At 38.5% G+C, this 27,236-nt stretch overlaps 1 protein-coding gene across 1 annotated transcript; it reads left to right on the plus strand.

Annotated features, from left to right (window-relative positions):
• The first annotated feature begins 92 nt into the window (after positions 1–92).
• smyd2a (SET and MYND domain containing 2a) lies at positions 93–26,673 on the plus strand. The gene is made up of 12 exons (XM_017476011.3): positions 93–435; positions 540–603; positions 6,038–6,148; positions 7,964–8,024; positions 10,215–10,339; positions 14,841–14,908; positions 15,049–15,151; positions 15,717–15,827; positions 20,551–20,674; positions 21,298–21,472; positions 21,575–21,683; positions 24,875–26,673. Exons 1-12 carry the CDS (start codon positions 263–265, stop codon positions 24,956–24,958), a joined length of 1,308 nt encoding a protein of 435 aa, XP_017331500.1. The 5' UTR covers positions 93–262; the 3' UTR covers positions 24,959–26,673.
• The last annotated feature ends 563 nt before the right edge of the window (positions 26,674–27,236 follow it).

The following is a 27,236-nucleotide window of genomic DNA, read 5'->3' on the forward strand; positions in this document are numbered from 1 at the left end:
GGTCGTGTTCAGGAGATCCCGTTGCAGAGTTTACTGACATTTGTATGGGTGTTTTATGCAGACCTGGCAACCCTGGCTATACCGTAAACACCCCCGGCTGAGCTGTTTGTCTTCTTACCATGTGGTGTGCTTGGGTAGTGTTACTGGACCTTCTGCAGTTATTCTCCTGAAATCCGCAGAACAAACTAGTACTCTTGTTCGCGAAGAGTACTTTAAGTCGAGCTGACGACTTGACGTTCACGGCGAGGGCCACGATCACAAAATGAAATCCGAGGGAATCGAAGGTTGTGAGAGATTCTTAAGCCCTGGAAAAGGCCGAGGGGTCAGAGCAACCAAGCATTTCCAAGTGGGTGACCTGGTCTTTGCCTGTCCCGCATATTCCTACGTGTTGACAGTGAACGAGAGGGGGAGCCACTGCGAGTTCTGCTTCACAAGGTAGCCTTGGGTCGGTGCTGAAGTGTTGCTTGTGTCCGTCTCAATGGGCGTAGTTTTTGCTCCTGGAGTTTTAAAGCCCCGTCTGTATGATTGTGTCTCCTCAGAAAGGAAGGGCTGTCCAAGTGTGGAAAGTGTAAGCAGGCCTACTACTGCAACGTGGAGTGTCAGGTAGGCCTCAGACACCGCGGATAGAAAGACTGAAAATATGTGGCCAGTTCAGTTTGCATCCAGGTTTTTGTTTTGTTTAGTTTTTTTTTTATTTTTTTTTATTTTTATTTTTTTTTGGAGACCATACTGAAGTTGGTTTCTCTTTCGCAGCTTCTTATTCGAGTTCTCCGTTCCACCTTAAATGATTGCAGATACCATATAACGCCGCTAGAGGGCCTTGAGTTCAACTGTGCACCACAGCGTTGAAATGGCTAATTATAGTAGCACTTACACCACTGTATTTAGGAGCAAGACCCGAAGATGCAAATGCACCTTGTTGTTGTTGTTGTTGTTGTTGTTGTTGTTGTTGTTGTTGTTGTTGTTTTTAGGGGACCAACACTGATGTTGTACAGAATAATTGTAATTGTTGTATGTTTTGTTGTTGGGCAATATTAAACATTGCCCCCCCCCCACACACACACATATTGGAGGAGACCAGGTACTGTATAATGATTACCTGTTCTATATAAAATCTATCTCTCTCTCGCTGTATATATATATATGTATGTATGTATGTATGTATGTATATATGTGTGTGTGTATATATATATATATATATATATATATATATATATATATATATATATATATATATATAATGTGTGTGTGTATGTATATATATGTGTGTGTGTGTTTTTGATAGATAGACCTGTCTGTTATATAGTTTAAGTCATAAAAGTTAAAAAAAAATATAACTTTTATGACTTAAACTATATAACGGACAGGTCTGGAAGATGAATGATCAAAAATGTTTCTGAACACCATAACTACTTTGAACAAGAGAACTAGGCTGTAATAACGCAGACTATTTTGTATGTAACACATGTTGCATTATGTTTGTCTTGCGTTCTAAAAACATTCACATAAGAATGATGTAAATGTGGACGAAGGGTGCGTCTCGTTATCCATGACGTTGTTAAATCTCCGGCTCTGAACAGAGCAGACGCAGAGAGAGGTGTGAGTGCAGCGGAAAAGCAAGACCTTGCGCTTGCAGGACAGTACTGGAGACATTTGGAAAGTTGCTAAAGTTTGTCCAAAAAGTCATTAGGTGCTGAAAAGTCTGAAAAGTCGCTAAGTTGGCAACGCTGGTCTGCACTGACTGCTAGATAAAAGTCAGGCTAAGCTCCGCCTCTAGCCAGCAACAAGAAAACACACAGGGAGAGGGAATGTGGGGTTTTTCAATTTATGCACATTCTATTTGAAAAGAAATAAAATACACAGAGGACCCAAATGATGCCCTGTCGGTGAATTCTGGGGGAAAAAAATTGCTTCTGATCTCTCCACTCCCCTGGTTGAGAAACACTGATTTATACCTATCATCCTGTTCAAAAGTTTACACCCCCTCTTAATGCTCTTAATGTGTCGTGTTGCCTTCTTGAGCGTCAGTGAACGTTTGCACCTTTTGTAATAGTCGTGTACGAGTCCTTCAGTTGTCCTCAGTGTGAAAAGATGGATCTCAACATCATATAGCCGCTGTTGGAAACGGGTCAAATATGCAGAAGATGCGGGAAAAGTGAAGGATGTGCAGGACCTGGGAGGATTTTTCTGAAGAACAGTGGGTGGTTTAACTGCTCAGGACAAACAAGAGACTCATGAACAACTCTCACAAAACATAAACACAGTCGCTGATCATCCAGCTAACAGCACACGGTATTAAGAATCGAGCGTGTGTAAACTTTTGAATCATTATTGTGTCTTGTGGACTTTACTGTTTACATATATATATATTTTTAATTATTAACATTTTGCAGATTCTGCAAGGCGCATGTAAACTTATGGCCTCAACTGTACATGGCAGCTCTTGCGGTCGAGTTACGATAAGGCAGCGAATGAGAGAGCTGCTTTTGCCACTACAGCAATTTAGAGTTAAATGACATGATGAAAACTATGAATGAAACATCAAGGGAAATTATTAAAATATTAATATTACTGTCAAAAAAAGCTTAAAGTGCTAACTAACTAAATTATTTCCCAAAACCCTCTTAATTTCATGTCATCTCAGACAGTCTCTAAGAATGTCCGCATGTCTTGACGATCATTAAAAAGGACAGATTTTTCAAAACGTTCCTCTCGTCTTCATCAATTAGGGCAACCGAGGATGGTCAGCTTCTGGTGTCTGTTCTGCACTGCCCATGCGCCTGGCTCTATTACGATCACTTTTTAAGATTATTTAATTAATCTTACTGCAGTCTCGTCGCTGGTGCCTTCCTGAAATTAACACAACAACAGTTTTTTCAGCACTGTCACCCTTAATAGGGCTTACTTGGCCAAAACAATAAGCAATTAAGTACAAGCATGAAAACAAACACTATTACAACATACTTCAGTCATAAATAACTTGGAACATTACTGGATATATATTGCGATACTTGGGAGTTGGGGTGGATAGTCTGAGGCCTCACCAGCTCCCTGAAATCACACTGAAAAGACCTAAAAGCTCTAAAGCATTGGTCCAGGGGGCAAAACATGCCTACACCAACGTGGGTGCAATCACTGAATTAACTCGTATCCATGTGAGAACTGCTTTGGGCAAGGCAGAAACCAAATTATGCCATTGTATACTAGTCTTGTCTTTCAGAATGTGATGTGTGTTTTGGTGATCCAAGACATTTTAACCCCTTAAACAGTGTTTTGAACATTGTTTCCTATACAGAGAAACTAGACATTTTATCCAAAAAAAAAAGTGTCAAGGCTTTGGGCCAGACTGGAAATAAATGATTTGATTTTAATATTTTATTTTTAAGTTCCTTTCCAGTCCTTCCAGGATTTTGCGATCGCAGAAATTAGCGCAAAGTCAAGCTGACTCCGCAGTATTCCGAGGAGCTTGCAGTTTTTCACAATTCTCACGGATTCGGGCCAAGACACGCCACGTGATGTCATCACAACAAGCGTTCAGCCAAAGCCCTCTTCGATTCACGTGCGTTGAACAGCTGAAAGGTCTCATTTACTAACAAGCATCACTGCGAAAGAGCGTGAAAAAGAATTTCGTGGGATTGCAGTTTCGCCAGTTTGAATAGTTTTCCGCAAAAAGAGCACAAAATACTTTGCAAGTTGCATCGCAAATTCTGAAAAAAACCCGCAGCAAAATCAAGCATTTTTAGCTGCAACAATTACAAAAACGAAGCCAAATCCTGTACGGACTGCCTTTCTTTTCGAATATAGTGAGTTTTTGGTGGTCCAGGATGTTTTAACCCTTCAGACGGTACTTTGAACATTGACTCATAGAGAACTTAGGCATTTTATACAACATATGATCATTTTAAGGGTGTCAAAGGGTTTAAAAAAACAACAATAATGTACTAACAGCAAAAAGGAAAGCAGGTAAAACTACATATGTGCAAGTGCTGTAAGTGGCCATTTCAGCGATGTGTTACAATACACCAGTTTCCTCTACCTGCACAGTTTCTTGTACAATCATTTAAGGTGGAATGGTGAGTAAGAATCTGTGAATTGGGAAACAAACTTTAGCCTACTGCCAGACTGGCAATGTATCCTGACCCCACATTTCCCAAAAGGGGTATGTAGGTTACCAGGCGCTTGCCTGTTGTCAAAATATTACACTTGGTCATGTACCTATTGAGAAAAATTATCCAATATTTCAGATCTGTGAGTGGTAAAAGTATGTGAACCTTTCCTTTCAGTATCTGGTGTGACCCCCTTGTGCAGCAATAACTGTAACTAAATGTTTACGGTAACTGTTGATCAGTCCTGCACATCGGCTCGGAGGAATTTTAGCCTGTTCCTCAGTACAGAACAGCTTCAACTCTGGGATGTTGGTAGGTTTCCTCACATGAACTGCTTGCTTCAGGTTCTTCCACAACATTTCTGTAGGATTAAGGTCAGAACTTTGACTTGGCCATTCCAAAACATTAACTTTATTCTTCTTTAACCATTCTTTGGTAGAACGACTTGCGTACTTAGAGTCATTGCCTTGCTGCATGACCAACTTTCTCTTGAGATTCAGATCATGGACAGATGTCCTGATATTTTCATTTAGAAATCTCTGGTATAATTCAGAATTCATTGTTCCATCAATGATGGCAAGTCATCCTGGCCCAGATGCAGCAAAACAGGCCCAAACCACGATACTACCACCACCATGTTTCACAGATAGGATAAAACTCTTATGCTGGAATGCAGTGTTTTCCTTTCTCCGAACATAACGCTTCTCATTTAAACCAAACAGTTCTATTTTTGTCTCATCCATCCACAAAACATTTTTCCAATAGCCCTCTGGTTTGTCCATGTGATCTTTAGCAAATGCAGATGGGCAGCAATGTTCTTTTTGGAGAGCAGTGGCTTTCCCCTTGCAACCCTGCCATGCACACCATTGTTGTTCAGTGTTCTCCTGAAGGTGGACTCATGAACATTGACATTAGCCAATGTGAGAGAGGCCTTTAGTTGCCGGGTTCCATTCTGACCTTGCAGACTGTTACAAGTCTTGCTCTTGGAGTGATCTTTGTGGGTCGATCACTCCTGATGAGGGTAACAATGATCTTGAATTTCCCCCATTTGTAAACAGTCTGTCTGACTGTGAGTCGGTGGAGTCCAAACTCTTTAGAGATGGTTTTGTAACCTTTTCCAGCCTGATGAATTTTTCTGAGGTCCTCAGAAATCTACTCTGTTTGTGCCATGATGCACTTCCACAAACATGTGTTGTGAAGATCAGACTTTGATAGATCCCCATTCTTTAAATGAAACAGGGCGCTCACTCACACCTGATCATCATCCCATTAATTGAGAAAACACCTGACTTTAATTTCACCTTCAAATTAACTGCTAATCCTGGAGGTTCACATACTTTTGCCATTCACAAATATGTAATATTGAATAATTTTCCTCCGTAAATAAATGACCAAGTATAATAATTTTCTCATTTGTTTAATTGGGTTCTCTTTGTCTACTTTTAGGAATTGTGTGAACATCTGATGTTTTAACCCCTGTAAAAAAAAAAAAAAAAAAGTGTCATTTATCAATCCAAAATCATTTCTGTAATCATTTTATTGATACCTACTCCATTTTTGCTAGGGAGTACTTTTTCATATTCAAAAGAGTGCAGTGATGTCTCATTACAGCAGGCTTACATAAAATATACAGCAACCAGACTCTTATGTATGGTTACTTGGAATGGTTTGTTTGGTCTGAGACCGTCTGAGCGAGCTGCTCTCACTTTGAGAAAGCAAACCGTGAATTGACCCTGCTGCAGGAAGTCACCCAAACACAAGGTGCAAACTGAGCGAAAGCTGTAGCACTACATAAATGATCGAATTTTTTTTTATTTAAACACATTTGAAGTGTCTGCTGCTTTGTTGAAGAGAAAAAGCAGTGCAGAGCATCATCAGTGTTCTGTGTTGAATGTAATGTATGTGTGAAAGCTTCTTTGCCATTTCCTTAGAAAGGAGATTGGTCCATGCACAAGCTGGAGTGCTCTGCCATGTGTTCATATGGAGAAAACTGGTGTCCCTCTGAAACTGTGCGACTGGTCGCTAGAATCATCATGAAGCAGGTATGTACGGCTGTGGTGGATTATTTTGTCAATGAAACTGCATCAAAGTGTATAGATGTACATTTTGTAGCTATTGCAACCCAAGCTAACATTTGCTGCCATTGTCGAGTGGTACAGAATGAGATTTCTTAAAACTTGGAATCATCTGAATACTTGGCTCCAGGGCAAGTTTTCCCTGACCTTTACCCGTCCTCCAGTACATTTTACAGTCACCTTTCATTTAATATGTACAACATTTAAAAGATCTCATGGTACCATCAAGACCTGCTGAGTATATAACTACATATAGGCAATAGTTGCAACTCAGAGCAGAAGCATCCACATGTTAACAGTCAAACAGCAAGGAGTGAAAATTTAAGCAAGGAAGAATTGTTGAGGCACATCTCTATCTTTAGGTTTTAAAGAGATTGGCTTTTTAAATAAAATGTAAACCTAGATGTATTAGGGATGACTTTTTAACCTTATTTGAGTAAATATGTAAAAGCAAAGATTTGGCATTCACATTTGGCTCTGTATCTCCACCGCATCATCTCTGTGGCCACATATCAGATTGTGTGCACTATGTAGGGCAATTACGCAGTTTTTTTTGGTTGTTTTTTTTTTGTTTTTTTGTTTTTTTTTGGGGGGGGGGGGTTGAAGGGTTGGTAGCTCTACGTAGTTTGGCTTTTTGCAGTATCACAATAATAACGAATTGCAAGGCAATAACATGCTCAGTAAAGTGGAATTTAGAGAACTAGGAAGCACCATCTACTTAACTAAGAAATCCTAATTCTAAATAGCAAAAAAGAAGAAAACTGTGAAAGGGTGTGAGCAAGAGAATGATTGGAGGAAGGGAGAAGTGAGTAAGTGTATAAGTGAGCAAGCAATGAGAGGGGTAATGGAGGAAGAGGGAGAGTGTATTGTGTGCCAGTTTGCCTGTTTGTACTAAACGTATTACCTTGAGATATGTGACTGCACTTCATCATCTGTGAAACAGTAGAACAATGTGGCCGGGAGTTCAAAGACTGGCCTGTGGTGAACGTCCAGCTGTAGAAACTCTAGCAATGTTTCCGATGATAAAAAAATGAGTTCCAAAGTGAACTAAAGTTAACAGGAACAATGTTTTGGGACTTCAGGATTACTTTTCCTTGGTTAAAAACAAATGGAGATCTCTGAGTGATGTGTTGGTAAGTAGAGTGTGAAAGACAGGATGTGAGAGATGGAGCTTAAGGAGGGAGGGGAGATTTGCAAGGGTGCATGGAATCCCGGAATTTTACCGAATACGCTTGGAACAGTTTGCTTCAATTTACTCAAAACGGGGTAAAGTTATGCACAACTTAAACCTTTTCCTGCCAGATGTACACACGACAAAGACGGAGACTATTGATTTTCAATTGAGAAAGATTTCCCTCTCTTTGTTATCCCATCTTGAGGTTCGACCTGATAGAGAGCGAACAATGGCTTGAAGGTCTTTTTCATGCTTTAAGGTTGTGTCCTGTTTAGCGTAGCGTTACAGTACTGTACAGTACAGGAATTTTTTTTAGAAGCTTCTGACTGCCCAAATGGCAAAATCCAGCTAACTTGGCCAAAAACCAACGCCTGTATACACTGTGTGTGTGTGTGTGTGTGTGTGTGTGTGTGTGTAATATATATATATATATATATATATATATATATATATATATATATATATATATATATATATATATATATATATATATATATATATATATTTTTTGTTTTTGTTATTTTGTAATGATTGCTGAATACACAATCATCTACCATACACAGTTGTTTAATAACACTTAAGTAATCATGTTTGCCTCTCTTTGTCAGAAATTCCAGACAGAGCTGACTCAGTCTGAAAGATTGTTATCCCTGAAAGAGTTTGAAGCACGTAAGTATGGTCTCTTGTGTCATAGTTATTGCCAAACTTCATAACCATAGACCAGTGTAATGCTGGTTTGCTATTTATTTTTGTAACAATTCCCTGTTTAGTTTGTAAACTAAATAAAACTAATGTTTAAAATATAAACGCTGTGTCTGGGAAGTTATTGTGGAGTAGACATTACATTGCTGAATTATCAAAACTAAAGACTATTATAAAGCAGTGGGTGGAAAAGTTAACTGATGAAGTTCATAATAAACTAATGCTAGTATGAATAGGGCAAGGTCTAGGAGCATAATGAAGTGAGAGGAGTTACCAGCTAGAGGGAAGTTAGTTAGGTACAGTGAGTTAGTTTTTTTTTTCTTTTGTAGATTCAGTGCTTGTTTAAGTGCCTAGTGAAGAGGTGACACTTCAGTCTTTGTTTGGAGACACTCAGTAACTCGGCTGTTTTTGGCTGAGCTGGTCTGTTTTGGCTTTGTAGGCAGCACTCATGCTGGAAGCTCATTGACAAGTTTGCAGCTGTATTCGTTAGGGAACGGGGATCCTTAATTTACCAGAAATGTGGTAACAATACTATTCAGTTAATGTCTAATGTGGAGGGTAAGAGGAGCCATAGTAGTAGAAGGGTCAGGATCTCACACCGACATTAGGCAGCAGGAGTGCACCTACAGCTTCACAGAGCGAACCGGTTATTAGGTATGGTCTGTTCAAGTGTTTTAAAAGTGAGTACGGGACCCCGGGCAGGCCTAACTATGATGGCACAATAAAAGGAAGAGCCAGAACATGCAAAGCTCTACTAGGATCATGGAGAGGGTAGCTTCACTACTGAAATCTGACCAGGGTCACGGTCAGATTTTTTTAATCAGTGGTTCGATACCTCTTAGTTTAACAGATTTCGCTACATAGCCAACATTAAGGGGGGAGTTTCTTAATTTTAACAGAGCTTCTGGTGGTATTTAGGGCAGTGGACTACTGACCAGAAGGCTGTGAGTTCAGATCTCAGCATTGTCAAGCTGCCACTGCTGGGCCCTCGAGCAAAGCCTTTAACCCTCAAATGCTCAGAGGTATAAACGAGATAAATGTAAGTCACTCTGGATAGTCTGCCAAATGCCGTAACTGTAAAATCTTGAAGAAAACGTGTAGGTCTCGGATCTAGTAAACAAGTTGATAATTATTGGGAGGAATCATCTTGGATTAGGACCAACATAACCTGTCATATGTCCTCAAGCAATAGCCCTAGTAGGACTCATTAGGTCATTAGGAACTAGTCAGCTAGTAGTGCTAAGGGTATATACAGTAATAAGCATGGATATTCATGCTTTTCTCTCATCGCGGATAGATTATTGTAATTCATTGTACTTGGGTCTTCTCTGTCATCTCTTGCTCGTCTCCAGACGGTTCAGAATATATCTGCAAGGTTGTTGACCAAGGCAAAGAAATACGATCATATCACCCCAATTTTAGCATCGCTCCACTGGCTCCCGGTCCAGTTTAGGATCCAGTTTAAGATTCTGTTGTTTATCTTTAAAATTCTTCATGATCAAACTCTTTCTTATCTCAAAGATCTTCATACACCACAATCATCCAGCATAGTTTTTAAGATCTTCTGATAGGTTTCTTTTGTATGTCCCTCGATCCCGTTTAAAAACTAAAGGGGTCAGAGCTTTTTCCGTCTCCGCCCCTCGTTTATGGAATCAACCGCCACTGGACATCCGCCTTGCACCCTCAATTATCATTTTTAAAAAGCGGCTGAAAGCATATCTCTTCTCCCAGGCATTTTAATCTCATTTTTACTATTGTCTGTCTTTATGTGGAGAAGTGGGGTCTTATTCAACTATTCCCTGGTTATATTCTCACAAAGCAGTTTTGCAGAGATCTGTAATAATAGATCTGGAGAAACCACCATGCTAGTATGTATGTGCTCCTGGGGTTTTAGGTAACTGAGATAAAAATGAAATGTTTCACTAAATGATGCATCATATTGTAAGTACTGGGGAGCAATGAATAGTTGTTTGGAAATGTCAGATCTCTTAACTGTTAATCATAGGGCTGCAGTAATTATGGAGTCATTGTGACTCTTGATAATCATGTAAATTCTCAAAAACTTGTGAGCATGATGATCTTTTCTTAATTAACAATGCTTAATCTGTCTGGTATTTTCAAATGCATATTAATGTGGTTCTCTATGATTTTGTCAAGATTTGGACAAGATAGACAATGAGAAAAACGAGATGAACCAAACGGACATTGCTGCACTCCATCACTTTTATTCTAAGCATCTGGATATTCCAAGTAATGCAGCTCTGGCAGAACTCTTTGCCCAGGTAAGTGACTTTACAGTGTTTCTTGGTAGTGTAAGAGGAATTTGTTTAACAGCAGAGCTGACTTAAACTTCAAAACGCTTTCACATTACTTCAAACCTTTCAACTTTTCAAGTATGTTGATGAGTTCACAAAAAAAAAAGTGTCGTTAACATGCTAACTAACGTAAATGTTTACAAAACCATTTGTAAAATCAAATACTCCCAATGTTAATTGCTAAGCACAGTCAGTTTTAATGTAAACAATATCAGTGGATACCATACTAGCTTTTATATTTTTGTTTTATTCTGACTGATGTTAGGTCAGTGATGGAATGTTTTTGTTTTTTTCTTGGATATAAGTATATTGATATTCTGAACATTGTTCTATCAAGTTACAAGAGTAGAAAGGCTGGTATGGTATCCACTGATCCACTGTGCTTTAACAAGGTGACTGTGGAGCAAAACAATTAGACCCGCTTGTTAAAAACTGACCTTTAGAGTGTGGGCTGTTACGTTAATGCAACCCTGTGACTGTGCCTCTTCCTGTCTCCCCCACAACAACCATCATGATGTTTAATTAATCTGCTTTTATATCGTTTTCTGGTTAATGGCTATCAGCAGATATTCACCATGTGTTAATATATAAACTGCGTATTTCCAAGTACTATCAAATGGATAAGAGTTTCACGCAGGTTAAGGCATATAATACCTACAGTACTGTGCAAGAGTCTTACGCACCCAATTTTGTACATACTGTGTTTATAGTTTTTATTTGATGACTTTTACATTTTCGAGTCAGAAACAAAAACATTTTAGATTTCCAAACATTAGTTTTCCAGCACAAAATGAAACGTTACAAAAACATTGTTGTATGTCAGTAAAGAAAGCGGCATATTACATAAGAGACCACTTTTCAGACAAAAAAAAAAAAAACACAATGAAAGCTGCTGGGTTTTTGCTGCAAAAATAAGAAGCAAGTGCGACAGTCAAGGTCTCCGGAAGAGCCGTGGCTGGTTCTGTAAGATACTCAGTAGAACTTACAGCTCATTTCCTTATGAAACTGCACTAATTAATAGTTCCTCAGACTACAAAAAAATTAAGCAAAGGGTCATTATACAAAACATTGACTTTGTTTCATTTAATACTGTTTATTGCTCTTTATAGTATTTTTTTTTTTTTTTTTTTAGAATATAGAAACATTTAATGACATTATTTTTGAAGGCATCTTCACTTGAACATTTTTTTTGTATGTGCCTTTTTAAGACTTTTGTACAGTACTGTATGTGCATTTCTATATCAGTTGTACGTGGGTGGGACCCGCAGATATATTGATGTCAAAATGAACTTAAAAACCACAATTAAAAAATACGTTTTCTTTAGTAGGTGTCCAAGTAAAGTCAGGGAGCACAAATACCATCGAACTAACAGCTTTTGGGGGGTTCTTGCAACTTAGAAGTGAACACAAAAGACATGGATTTTGTTTGGTTTAAATCTAACAAGAGTTCGTCCACCAACCACAAACACTTTCAGGCCTGAGTAGGACTGAGATTGGACAGTAATCTTTTTTTAATGTGGCACGACTTGCACTCAATGATGAAAGTGAACTTTTGACAAATGCAGCACTTACACTTGCTAAAGTATGACCTCAAGAGTAATGCGATAAAGGTTTCACTTTTCAACATGTGACTAAGGAAAAGCAATATCACTTATTGTATTCCACGTTTTATCACAGGTGCTTGAATTTTCACTCTGGCACAGAATCGTATCCATAGAGACCACACATTTCACTCGCACTCACTAGGAGAAAGGCTCATCCCTTCTGATCCGAGCCTGTTATTACCAACAAGGCGATGTAAATGCATTTACATCAAGCTAAAAACCCTGTTTGTGAGGAGTTGAGGTGTTTTTAACTCTTTATCATTGAAGTGTTCAGTGAAGAGGTAGGCCTGAAGAGGTTTGTTTGAACACAAATCTGTTCAGACAGTCAGGGGAAGTTCATGGTCGCCTGGTTGCCGGTACAGAGAAGCGTTTTGACGCGTGTCTTGGTTGTATCTTCAGGAACGGTGGGTCAGAGCAGAGCTGGGTTTGATAAGTGCCTTCAGGTAGGAGAGGGCTGGTCTGTTTTTAGTTTCGTAGGCAAGCATCAGTGTTTTTCATCTGAAACCAGTGGAAACAATACAGCAAAGAGTTGATGAGGGAGAATGTGGGAAGATTGCAAACAAGTCTTGCAGCTGCAATTCTGGATCAGGTGCAGGGGTCGGAAGGCACACAGATGATCCAGACCTGCCAGGTGCGAGTTGCAGGAGTCCAATCTCAAGATCAGCAGGGACTACAGTAGCACCTGAGTGACTTCTGGAAAGAAATGGCCAGATCCTTCTGATGTCCTAAAGGAAAAGCCTACATACCTGAGTCAGGATAGCAGTATGAGGAGAAAGATGGTTGGTTGTCCAGACCTACCCCAAGGTTGCGTGCATTTCTCAGGCAATATCTCTGCACAGAGGCCATCCGAGTGCTGTTTAGTTCATCTGATTAAAAAAATATATATATATTGACTTGACATTGACATTGATTGTTTTTGTTGCTGTTCCAACTCATAGTATTAACTTCTCTCTAACAGGGTTTGATAGTATTCATAAACTTCGTTCTAATTGTACTAGCATCTGAGAGTGTGGAGACTACGATGCACTTCTGTAAGTCATTCTGGAAAAGGACATATTCCAAATGCTGTAAAAGTAAATAACGTCAGAGTGTAGAACTGTATTATGATTATGTGTGTATGTATGATTATTAATGATGGACATGCATATCGGGGTTCGACATTAATGCTTGTCCGCTTGTCCAGGACAATTGAATTTATTATTTATTATTTTTTTTGGACAGGCAAGTGAAAGAGAATGTTACTTGCCTGACCGGATAAGTAGCCTGAAAATGTTAATAATAATTATTATTATTATTATTATTATTATTATTATTATTATTATCACTGGTTTTATTTGTGATACAGCCTTTGTGATGCAGTCAGTTATAACCAAGTTCACAGTCTTCTGCTGCCGAAAATAATCTAGAGCGTGTAGGCTGCCGCATTCAGCGGAAACTAGGAAAGTGCACGTTTAAACAAGCAGTTGCTTAGAAATAATCTTGACCCATCAGAATCCGATCCGACTTTACCTCAGGCAACAGCACCGAAGCGCGTCATTTTCATTTTCTAAAATGCAATGCAATGATTCTCAAGCCTTGTAACCTGGCCAAGTGCCTGGTAAAGCATCAAAGTAAAATAAATATATATATATATATATATATATATATATATATATATATATATATATATATATATATATATATATGTATATATATATATATATGTATGTATGTGTGTGTATGTATGTATGTATGTATATATGTATGTGTGTGTATGTGTGTATATATATATATATATATATATATATATATATATATATATATATATATATATATATATATATATATATATATATATATATATTAGTGTGTGTGTGTGTGTGTGTATGTATGTATGTATATATGTATAAAATATATTATTTTATAAATAAATGTTCTACTGAATGTAACAGAGAGGAAATTGATCCCTACCTGGAGAGATGATTTTGGCAGGTCATGTTCACAGCTCAGTGCACATGCTATAATGTTACCGTAAACACTGTAGCCAGTGCCATCCAGTGGAAGTTTACTTTTCTGCCGAAGAGAATCGACTTTATTGGGTGATTTATTGGATCATTTTTGACAACATATAGACAGAATCTTTGGCATGTTGCCTGAGTGTAACTCTTACTGAATTTAAAGCAACTTGTTCTACAACTATAAAAGTGGCTAATGTTTTTATATTGTGATTTTTAAGAAAGCGGGACATATTCCTCTATTACAGTTCATGTTTATTAGTCAAGGGGACAAGCGCTTTCAGGCACGATACACTTCTCCGTCAGCATATGAAGGCAAACACGATGTGAAAAATTACGTTTATGCGGTTGCGTCTTTCCACTGCTGTTTCCAGCTACCACATCACTGTTCGGTGTGGTGTTCTTTAAAGTTGAATGACTCAAGTAAGGTGTTATGAGGTGATCGAACACTGATGAGACTATATTTCTTCTAAGGAATTTTATTTTTTACACCACAATTGAAAAAATTGTCCTTTTTTTTTTTTTTTTTTTTCTTTTGGACAAGTGAATGACAATGCTTAATGTCAGGCCCTGCATATACTGTTACTGACTTAGCCAATTTAGAAAGAAAAACCAGTTAACGATATCACTAAGCTCTCTTGCAGGAGACTCTGTGCTCAGAACTAAGCGCTGTAATTTGAGTATCATGCCGGGTTACATTTTGCACAATATCTGTAGCCTAAACTGTGTTTTATTTGAATCACGTAAGACCGCTTTAGATACAGAAAAAGCTAATTGAAGAAATGCATTCCACAATATTGGGCTTAGTAGAGGCCTTACATGTACATGAGTACGCACCGTTCAGGAAATCAATTTGACTCTTCGTTACAGGTGAACTGTAATGGTTTTACCATTGAAGATGAGGAGTTGTCTCATTTGGGCTCTGCAGTCTTTCCAGAGTGAGCAGGCTGATGTTATGCTCTCTCTCACAACTTATTATTAATATTAGTATTTAAATGTTGTAGTTTTTTTTGTTTTTTTTGTATTGTTGTTGTTCACATTGATTTTTTTTTTCCACTGATCTCTTTTTGTATCACAGTGTTGCTTTGATGAACCACAGCTGTAATCCAAACGTGATCGTGACTTACAAAGGTACAGTAGCAGAGGTCCGTGCTGTTCAGAAAATCAGCCCTGGAGAGGAGGTGAGAATGAGTACTGCTTTTCAAATTCTTTCTCAATTTGACCACAGCTCAAGGGTTGATTGTCCAGGCACAAATAAAAAGGTCTGATTTAGAAGAGAATAGATAGGCTTCAACTCTACCATGAATACTGAAACATGCAGAGCATGGTCACAGAAAATCAGTTATACGTTATAGTATCGGTAATGTTTAAGCACGGTTCCTAAAATTGTGTTGGTGTCAAAAGCAATGGATATATTTGTGGGGCAGTGGTGGCTTGACAGTTAAGGCTCTGGGTTACTGACCGGAAGGTCTGGGTTCAAGCCCCAGCACTGCCAAGCTGCCACTGTTGGGCCCTTAAGCAAGGCCCTTAACCCGCTCTGCTCCAGGGACTCTGTATCATGGCTGACCCTGCACTCTGACCCCGGCTTCCTGGCATGCTGGGGTATGTGAAGAAAATAATTTCACTGTGCTCTAATGTATATGTGACCAATAAAGACTCATCATCATTATTATTATATTTCAGCTACTGTATTGCTATTTCAGCTACTGTATTGCTATATACTACAGTAACACTCTTTCCTAACAGATTTTCAACAGTTACATTGACCTCCTATATTCCACTGAGGACAGGAATGAGAGGCTGAAGGATTCATACTTCTTTACCTGTGATTGCACAGAATGCACCACCAAATCAAAGGTGAATTATTTATTTACTTATTATTATTGTTGTTGTTGTTTTTTAAATGATACCCAATAGGCACCAAAATAATGCAAATTATATTGCGATCCTTTAATTAGCTTAGGCTATTAAACACCTGAGTAGTTTGTTGACTAAATAAATGTGGTGAATTCATTGTTCAGGTGCTTGTGTCAAGGATAAGCACTGAGGATAAGTTTACTAACTTACTGTACTGCAGGACACCAAAAGGGAATAAGGAGAGATGAGATGAGATAAGATATACTTTATTGTTCCCTCGGTGAAATTGTTCTTGGACTCAGTGCTTTGAGTGCCAACATACACGTTTGTACACACCGCATATTCAATCACACATTCACATGCATACATCACATATACTAGTGCCTACTGTATTGAGGTACACTCCTAAATGCCTTATACTCTGAATGCAAGCATGAGTTTAAATTCACTGATATGGTTGCAGGCCAAAAAGATTTATTAAAAGCATGAACATTTGAATAATTATTAGTGACATTAGGCTACATTTTGCTGACAGGACACGGGCTGAATGGCGATGCATGGTGGCCCATTAGGAGGTGGTTTATAACAGTGCAATGTGTTAGCGTTGTCAACAAATAACTGGCTATCGCAAACATTACAAGGAGCATAACGTTAGCTGGTTTCACGGCCACAATGCCAGCTGCCTCAAACAAATATAATATAGGACTGTCTTTCAGGTGCTTCGCCAAATTCCGGGTGTTTCCTCGCTTTGTTTGAAATGAACGATAGGATCGGTTGCACACCGGAAACTGATACTAGCTTTCCTCTCAACGAGTCGGGGCGGAGCTAAACTTGTTAAGCTAAGCTAAACTTCTGTAGTTTTTCCCGTGTGCTTGTAGGCATTCTGCTTCTTCTTCACCACTTGTGGATCGACTAAAACACTTGTGCGTATTTGCTGCCCCCATCAGGTCCAGAAGAATCACAACCTCGATACTTTTGTAACAACCAGTACTAACGCTACTGCAGAAAAACAAGTACCGTCACGTTTTAAGAATGTTGGTATCGAAGTATCGGGTTCTCGTGACTTCCTTACTGGCAACCAATAAATAAATCATCTCTCTAAAAACTGCCTGATAAAATAAAAACACAAGTGTCTGATTCTATACACTCCAAGCTTTCTTAAAAATATGGCCTTTGCTTTGTTTTCCATGTGAATGCGTTATCAATATGGACATTGCGATGTTTGTAGGAACATACCTGGTTAATGGGACTGTTGTGGATGATTACCTGACTATGGTGTCCTGCTCGCCTTTGGATCAAACACCATCTCGTTTGTTTTACTCACATTTAATCTGAGGCAGTTTCATCGCCTCACTGGGTACATTTGATTACTTCAGGCTGATCATTTGATTTGCCAGAATCTTTATACAGTAAGCTTAAAATAGCGGTATCATCTGTGAATTTAATAATGATGTTGTGTGGATGTCTACTCATTCATTCATTTGTATACAGAGTAAAGAGAATGCGTGCGATCACACAACCCATGGCGGCTCCTGATTTTAGGTTCAGAAAGAGTGTTGATAACTTTACGTGCTGAATGCACCCTGATGTACTGAATGGTACCAAAGAATGGTACCATTTAATGATAAAAGGGTTAACGCTCATCTGTTTCAGTTTGCTTCATATTATGTTAGGAATAAAAGACTTGCTGGCATGCTGTGGTGTGATTTGGTCCAGTGGGTCTCACACATTCTTACCACAGTATTCAGGATTGTGTGTGTGTGTGTGTGTGTGTGTGTGTGTGTGTGTGTGTGTGTGTGTGTGTGTGTGTGTGTGTGCGCCCTTCCATTACTGTTGTGCTGACGTTCGCACCCCAGCCGAGTCTCTTACTTGGCGCCAAATGTTTTTCACAGTCCCGGCTGACTAGTGAGCCTGTAATTAGTCGATGCTGTCAGTATTCACAGAACCGGAGCATGTTACCCTCCATCTGCTCTCGACCCACCAAAACGTTGCCACTCTCACTCAGAAATCATACGCCTACTGGCACAGGAATCCATGTCCAAAGATTCCACAGAACTGCTGTGTTCCGCCCAAGGCAACATGGACTTGCGCTCGTGTAGCCAGTGTCCAAATCATCAGATGTGTGCCATACTAGTGGTGTGAGTGTGGTGATAATCTCCAAACACCTTCCCGGTTGCATCCTGGTGCCGCGCATACACACTCGGCCATCCACGTGATGTAAAAGAAAACGTAATTCATCAAACCAGGCCACATTCTTCCATTGCTCCTGCACTGTGTGTTCTGACACCTTTCTCTCATAGCCAGCATTAACTATTTCAGCAAATTGTCCTACAGTAGCTGTTTTGTTTGATCAAAAAAATGGGCTTAGCCTTCGCTCCCTACGCGCATCAAGAGCATTTTGCGTACCCATGATCCCGTCGCCGATTCACCAGTTGCCCTTCCTTGGGCCAATTTTGGTAGTTATTAACCACTGCATACTGGGACCACCCCACAAGACCTGCTGTTTTGGAGATGCGCTGACCCAGTCGTCTATCCATCACAATTTGGCCATTATCAAAGTCACTCAGATCCTTACACTTGCCCATTTTTCCTGCTTCTAACACATCAACTTCGAGAACTGCCTCTTCACTTCCTGCCTAAGTTGAGCATTGCAGTTCAACTGACCGCTTACCGTCAGACTGAAAATGTCTCCAAATGCAACTACTGGCGTAGCATCAGTACTTTCTTTGTCTAAGGAGTGGTTAGGGAGTATCGGCAGACACATAGCTGGTGTTTGTCATCTGCTTTGTGGGAGCATAGATATTGGCAGCACGACCCTAGTATGGCTTTATAGTCACTCGGATCTGAAGCTGTGTATTGTGGAATCCACGTGGGCATGCTGGTGGCTAAGTGAGGAGTGTGCGGAATGCCCCGCTCAGATTCATAGCAAAAGTCACATGGCTGCTAGTCTTCTAGGACTGAATCTCTACGAAGGGAAAAAATGGTTCGGCTGATGTAGAATCTAGCTATGAGCAGCATCTCAACACACTTGCGGTTCTTGGTCACAAGTCCAGTTAGGCATAGATGGAGCACAACTAATAAATCAAGCTCAACAGTGGGCAGCTGTGTTATATTGAGGGAAACCACTCAACCTGTCCCTGTATCACTGACCATAGTCACATGCCTGTTAAGTCTTACAGGCATTATGATGAGATGTAACTTATAGGACCTCATTTTGACTGCCAAATTCCAGTATCAAATAAAGGCTGCGTCTGTTGCAATGTTATCTTTGATTGTCCCCTACCGAGTGTAATATAGACTAATGTTGTCAAAATTAGTGTGTTAATTTTTGCGATTAATTTGAAATATTTAACTCATTAAAAAGGTTTTACATAATTAACACAGCTGTGTTTTGTTTACTTATTGTGGCTGCTGGCCCAAGACCTATGACATGGGACGACGTGTGCACCGCCAAACCTAACAATCCTTTCTAAAGATGGATAAGGGCAAGGAATTAGTTTAGGCGGAAAGGTTCACTTTAAAAAGTTGCCCGACAGATCTTTGAAGAAAACAAAAGCAATATGCACAGGTTGCAAAGCCGCAGAAGTAATTTGTCTTTGTCTTTGACATATCGCCTCAAAGCAAAACACCTCTAAGCGGCCTCGCCAATCTATATTACAGGAGTGCAGTGCTTGTGGGTGAATAACGAAACCTGGAAGTGAGAAGGTAACTAATGCTTTGGCTAAATGGATAGTTAAGAACACTTTGGAACACAATTTTTGTTGTAAATTTGCATTTAGTCATAAATTACTGCCTTCTAAGCTCATTTTAATAGACTTGATAGTTTTGAAATTCAACTGGCGCTTTAACATATAGGCCTGGTTTTGTTATTATTTCTGTTTAAATATCCATTATCAAAAGCTTAAAACAACGTCTTAAGAAGAAAAACAACGATTAATTGCGATCAATCAACAAATTGTGCGACTAATTAGTTTTTTTTTATTATTATTAATCGATTGACAGCCTTAATACAGACACAAGTGCTGCTTTCAGAGGGTCTAGTGGATTATCAAAATAAATTTTGTCAAATCTCCAGTGAGTACTGCTTCTTCTACTGAAAAAATAGATCTTTGAAAAAGCTTGGAAATTACTATAGAAATTGTGTATAGGGGAAATTATAACGTAGGTTTCCTATTTGTGGCTGCATCTATCATATAAATAAAAATCACTTCAAATTAGTTTATTTCATTTACAGATTTAAGGACTAGAATATTGTTGTTAATAGTTGCCTTCTCCTCTGCACAATAGATGAAGCCATATATACAGATATATTCAAATACACACATACATAGATGTATATCTGTATATATGACCTCATTTAAAGCTACATATTCATTTGGTCTAAGTCTCAGCGAAACAAAGTAAATTTAATCCATGATCAGTTATAGGTTCTTTTACAGCGTTTACACTAAAATTATTTAAGCATTGAAGATGTATCTGAAGCAGTCATGTCCTCACATCTAAGGTGGCATTGCATTTGGTAGAATCCACATTTATACTAGATTTATACTACACATTTATACAAACCTGGCTTGACCTTGGTTTGAAACACTCTCTAAAACACAATGGTTCTTAGCTTTCAGCCTCTATAGTAATGCACATTTTTATGTCATTTTAATATTCTCCCTTTCTGTAATCCCTCGTTTCCAGTAAATGTTCTGTACTCTGGGATGTGACTTTACAGGACAAGGCCAAAATTAAGATTCGTCAGAAGCTGAGTACTACTCCAGAGCCAGAAGAAATTCAGGAAATGGTGAGGTATGCCAAGAATATCATTGAGGAATTCAGGAGAGCCAAGCACTATAAGAATATCCTTACCAGCCATTTCCTCTCTTGAAATAATCTTTGGGGTGTGCATGGATTGTACACACATGTCTGCCATTTTTTTTATATATATATATATACACACACACATACATACACACACACATACATACATACATACATATGTATATATATATGTGTGTGTTCAAAAAGAAAGTATTGCTCTGAGAACTCTTGAACCATGATGAGCCTGGAGCACTGTGTTTTTCACCTGATCCGTGGTGGACTAACTCTTCATTCTAAGGAATTAGAACACAGTACAGAGCCAATGTAGACAAACAATTAACTGGCCACTGCATAATAGTATGTAAGTAAACCGATTATGTAATTGATATTACTATACAGACAGTGAATGCTTAATAAAAGTGCACTGCTTTCACTTAAGGCCTCTTAAGAAAAAAAAGATAGCTAGGGTGACCTAATGTTCTGTACATTGCAGAACTGGTGCTCATAACCAGTTGCGTGAATTTAAATAAAATTTGAAGCCAAAATCTAACAAAGTGTGTCAATTTTGCGAGACACTAAACCGCAGGATAACACAATCTAAATATAAAGACACAAAAATAAAGTAGTAATTGATTTTAAAAAGTCCTTGACTCCACAGCACCTCCCAGTGAGCTTCTAGAGATCTGTGAGTTAAGTCTGGAGAAAATGGGATCCATATTCGAAGACACCAATGTGTACATGCTGCACATGATGTACCAGGCCATGGGTGTCTGTCTCTACATGCAGGATTGGGATGGAGCCATGAAGTATGGCGAGAAAATAGTGCACCCATATAGGTACAATGGATTGTTTGTATTAATAATGTTTGACAGTACTTATAATAAGACTCTTTATACTGTATGTCTTGAACACTGACACAGATTTTCCCCCTTTCCCAGTGTGCATTACCCTCAGTACTCACTCAATGTGGCGTCTATGTACCTGAAGCTTGGAAGACTGTACTTGGGACTTGAGAAAAAGCCACAAGGAGTGAAAGCTTTAAAAAAGGTATTGTGTGTTATTTTCTAACTCTCTGTATTTTGAAAATCAACAATAAGGCTACGCATAAGGCTACAGAACCATGAATACAGAACTTAGGACATGCTTAGGAATTTTACAATCACAGATAGGGCTGTACAGTGCAACATGCTTGGGAAAAGTTCTGTTTGGTTTGATTTGTCTAGGCCACATGCCTGCTCTTGACATCGTGTCATTGGTGATTTCACAAGATCTGTTCTGACACACTCATAACCTTCTGATGAGGTCTTGAGTATAGCATGTAAAGGTCATTTGTCAGTCATTTTGCTGCTTGCATTGGAATGAGGCTGGTGGGATGAAGCTGATCAAAACCCTGGAAAGAAATGCACAGGTTTCAGAAACTAGAAACCAGTACAGCCAAATTGACCAGCGTGTGTGGCACCCTCAAATCGCCGTAGCATTTGGGTCATTCCCTCTACCACTATAGAGCCCTTCAAGTGACCTCTTTGACCAACTCGTCAGATCGAATGGCACAATGGTGTATTAGACACACTGTTGGGACAGTCCATGTGCCGGGAGAGTGGCATCTCTACCCATAAGTGTTTTTCCAAATCTGGAAAAAGTTTGGCAAGGCTTCTCCGCTGATGTTTACTCCATGTCACCTGTGGTTCTCCCTATGGTTCTACCTGTCCACTGTATTCATTTCCACAGCTTTTCACTGATTTTGCACACATTACACAGAATTCAGCAATCTGACCACAGAGTCTTGCCTTTGTGGCCTCAACGTGAGCCATGAGGCCTGGGTTTTCACTTCCGCTTTTACTAGTTGACAGAAGGTTTTGGCAGCTTCTTCACTAAATAGATGTTGTCCCAAATGGACAGAATGATTTGACACCCTTGACCTGGTTTCCTATGCCTGTAGGTTTGGTCCTTGAGAGTGATGAGCAGGTTAAGGACTATGACTCAGCAGTCGAGAAGACACTCTTGAACGCAAGAGCCCCTACTACACATGCCTTGTATGCTCTCGGATGGAAACATTTCCCTGAGTGGTGTGCATGCCATTATTTAGATCTAGAGTACTAGTCTTCCTACTGAGTCTGCTAGATATTGGAAAGTCTGTGTTGAAGGTGTACAGGCGTATCTCAAAAAATTTGAATATCATGGAAGAGTTCGTTTTCCCCCATAATTTATTTAAAAAATACTTCAAATACTTTGAGAAACTGGATTTTTGATTTCCATGAGCTGTAAGCCGTAATCATGAAGATTAAAACAAAAAAAAGGCTTGAAATATTTCACTTTATGTGTAATGAATCTAGAATATATGAAAGTTCCACCTTTTGAATTCAATTACGGAAAGAAAATGAACTTTTCCACAGTATTCAAATTTTTTGAGATGCGTCAGATGTATGTGTCAGAGCGCCATAATATCTTTCTTATAAATTTGCCACATAAATATGCTCATAAATTTGCCGAAGCCACTCTGGTATCTCACCATTGTACTGGATTCCATTAAGACCTGCCCTTATAAGCCTGTGCAGGATGTTGAACTGAAATGGGTCTGGTGCACTGGGTCGTGGATGGCATCACCTTCGCCGCCTGCAGGTAGCCTGGACACCCAGGCCCTACTGTGGTTCTATGAGGACCAGATTACATCCAGGAATCCCAGTCATTCAGAACCAACGCCAGCAATGGCTACATGACAACAGCATTTATACTGCATATTTTTTTAAAGATGATTTTTAAAGTTTGATTGCCTTTTGATCTAAAAGCATTATTGGGGATTCCACATTATTGGGGATGTCACAGATAATTTTGACTCAGATATTTTTGAGGGAAAATACTTTTATTTTTTTGTTTAGAGGAATGGCAAGTCTTTTTTTGCACCTGGCCATATTATATTATATTAGACATTCAAACTCATTTCACAACTCCACACATGTCATGTAAGTCACATCAGTTAGAGTCTACTTTATCTACTTTATTTCCATAAGAGCTACTTCCAAAATATTCACAAAGACAGAATTATTTCAGATTTTATATACTCTATCTGGTTTTGGTGGAATTTAATTGTTTGAGCTTGAATCAGAGGCTTGGGGTAACATTCCACAAGCTTCTCAATACTTTGCCAGAATTTTTGCCCATTCTTCTTGACAGAACTGGTGTAACTCAGTCAAGATTGTGGGTTTTTTTGCTCAGACGCACTTTTTCTAGTTCAGTGCACAAATTATCTATGGGATTCAGGTCAGAGCTTTTTGATGGCACTTTTGTTTTGAGACTCTTTGTTACAACTTTGGAGTTATGTTTAGGAACATTGTCCTGCTGGAAGACCCAGCTGTGACCAAATTTTAATTTTCTGGCTGATGTCTGATGATGCCATCTATTTTTTGAAGTGCACCAGTCCCTGTTCAAGCAAAGCACCCCTATAAGATGATGCTGTCACCTCCATGCTTCAGAGTTGGGATGGTGTTCTTTGGATTAATAGCCTCACCCTTTTTCCTCCATACATGCTATACATTATGGCCGAACAGTTACATTTTTGTTTCATCTGATCAGAGAACACTGCTACAAAAGGCTGGTGATTCAGTCTGGCTTTTTGATGCGGGTCTTGGAGTAGGGGTTTCTTCCTTGTGTGCCAGCCTTTCAGACAATGGCAATGTAGTACTACTATCTTAATGGTGGACATGTCCTTTGGTTCCATGGTGTCTCCAACTCCTTTACCAATTCCATTTTTCTTGTCCTGGGGTTCAGTTGAACATTTTGGACCAAAGTTTGTTAACCCCGGGAGTTCATTTTCGCCTACTTCCTGAAGGATGCAGTGTTTGTGTGTTCCCAAGATTTTTATATTTGCATACAATTGTATGTACAGATGCTTCAGTTGTTTGAAAATTGCTTTTAAGGATGATTTGGCAAAAGGCATGTACTGTAACATGAAATGTGTGGAGTTTGAATATCTGTAGCCCAGGTGTATGTAAACTTTTGGCCTTTTATTATTTTTATTGTCAATCTGTTTAAAGATTATTGACCGATGGAAAGATCGCATGAGATTTAAGATTAGTGACTCTTTTACATAAGATCTGTAGCCTTTAACTGGCATTTTACTTTGTCGTTAGAAACATTTATTAACGTTCCTGTTGGTAAATTAAGTCATGTTCAGTATGTTTACAAATTGGACAGGAAATCTCTTTCTAACTTTAAATGCATTGTGCTCCATTTTATTTCAGGCTATTGCCATCATGAATGTTGCATTTGGAAAAGACCATCATTACATTGCCGAGGTAAAAAAGGAAATGGAAGAGCAAAAGTAACTGAGAGGACCTCTGTAAATTCAAGAATGGCTATATGGCATGCAACTAATACCTCTGCTTGCATACAAAATAATGTCTGTTTCTCTTTGTCGTTTTGAGTTTTGTTCTCTTTGTCATTTTGTTTGTTTTACAAATGAGTGCTGACTTGGGTCCTTGATATTGAGGTGCTGGTTCTGTTAGCTGTCTGTATACTCTGAATAAATATGCACTGTTTATGTGAGCAAGGGCTAATAATTAAGTATTAAATATAATTGTCCTTAACGATTGTCTTAAAGGTACTTCTTTAACTTCTTTGGCATACCATGCATCAACCACACTGTAAAAATGACTGTTAGCTTGGCCACAGAATTTACTAATACCATATTTGGATGAGTATTTAGCATGATTATATTAATTGTCTGGATAGTGTGGCAGGAAAGATTGCCTTTGATTCATGCCAAAGCGCTATAATATCTGTAAAGCCTACACTACGTCCTTTAACTACTCTTGGCACCACAAAAAATATATATATTTTAATAAAAGCCATTGGTTTTTTAACATTTCTTGGGGTAATGTTAATGCATAGATTTGTCAATATGATTTTTTTTTTTTAACATAACTGTTATGAAGTAGACTCAAAAACCAGTAATAGTATGTTTGTCAATGTGTTATTGTTCAGTAACACACTGACAGACATGTCTACTAAAATAACAGATCAGGTATATAGTGGAGGTCCAAATGCATGAGACCACTAGTAAAAATGCTTCTATTTTGCATTCTTTTTTTAATAAAAAAAAAAAAATCATTAAAAACTATAGCAACAACTTAAGTGAAAAGTAAAATCTTGAGCCCTATTCGGATTTTTACACAATATGGCCAAATGTTCTATTTATTTTTGCTCCACTGGCAGAAGTAGATCGCGAAGAAGATACTCACTCACTTTATAGCCCATTGGCTACTTGGCTGGCTAGTTCACACTGATTTGTACGTTCCCATTAAAGGTGCTTCCAGTGAAATTGGCTTTCTTCTTCGTTTTCTTCGTTTTCATCTCATCTGAGATTTCATATTTTAAGTCAAAAGTTATATTCATGAAAAATGTATCGTTTGCCATATCCACTGATGATGTCACCAACACTACTTTTAGTAACAGTCTCGAACTAGGAAGTGGAATTTTATGTGGTGAAAACACGCACACAATAAATAATAAATTTGTATAAATATTGAATATTAAAGATGTTGGATATTTTCTTTTTTTGTTTGAAATTTTTCAGAATTCTGAAACTGTATTTCTAGTTTTAAATCTGGTCTCACACGATTGAACCCCAGTGTATAACTTACCTGTTCTGATATTTTAATAGTAAATCTTTTTTTTTTAAGGACTGGAGTCCTCAACAAAAATCTATACTCCTTTCTATCGCTAGTCCTTTTTAACATCAGGATGCACACTTTTATGCTCCGTCAGAATTGCTACTATTCTACACTTTTCATAAGAAAAACTAATACCAATTATGGAAGAAGAATAGCTAAAGACCTAACTACACTGAATACCTTGAATAGAATAGTCTTTAAACAAAAAAAAATGTAGCAGCAGATTTAAAAAAAAAAAAAAAAAAAAAAAAAAATAGGCCAAAAAATGCAATAGTGAATATAAAGAAAGACTTGAAACTTCTCAGTAGCAGAAAAATGTAGGAACTCCAAAGCAGTGAGAATCTTTGGCAGATTTGAAAAAAAAATAATCACCATTATAATCAACTTTTTATCATTCTGACATTCGTTTCAGTAGGCAATCTGTGACATGACTGGTACATGTTTGGGTGTTTTACCTGCAGATGGACAAAAGTAAGCTCTATAGCCGGGACTAGTAACTGAATAACTTGTGTATTTAACTTGCCCAAAAGCAAATGACTTAAGTGATGACCAAGAAAATGAAAGCATGTATTTGTCATTTCTATATGCAGTAAATAAAGAAACCTTAAAGAAAAATGAATGTCCTTGTTTTTTTAAATAGAAACAGTGTGGTTGGAGTGGTGTCTGATATTTGTGTGGTCAGGACCATTGGGGGCTCATTGTGACAGTGATGTGCAGAACTATAGTATATAATAACAGCATTTTGCTCAAACAATTTCTCTGCATATTTTAAAGGTAGCAACTGATGCGGGAGTGTGCAGTGCCATGCTATATTCTAATGTCTATTATAAACAAATGTACCAGGTTTGGATGTACAGTAAATTCTTTGTGCTTGCTGATGTCAGATCACATAGATTAAACTCAGATTGTCCACTTGCTAGCTAACGGATAT

This window comes from Ictalurus punctatus, chromosome 9, assembly GCF_001660625.3.
Source record: "Ictalurus punctatus breed USDA103 chromosome 9, Coco_2.0, whole genome shotgun sequence".
Classification (NCBI taxonomy): domain Eukaryota; kingdom Metazoa; phylum Chordata; class Actinopteri; order Siluriformes; family Ictaluridae; genus Ictalurus; species Ictalurus punctatus.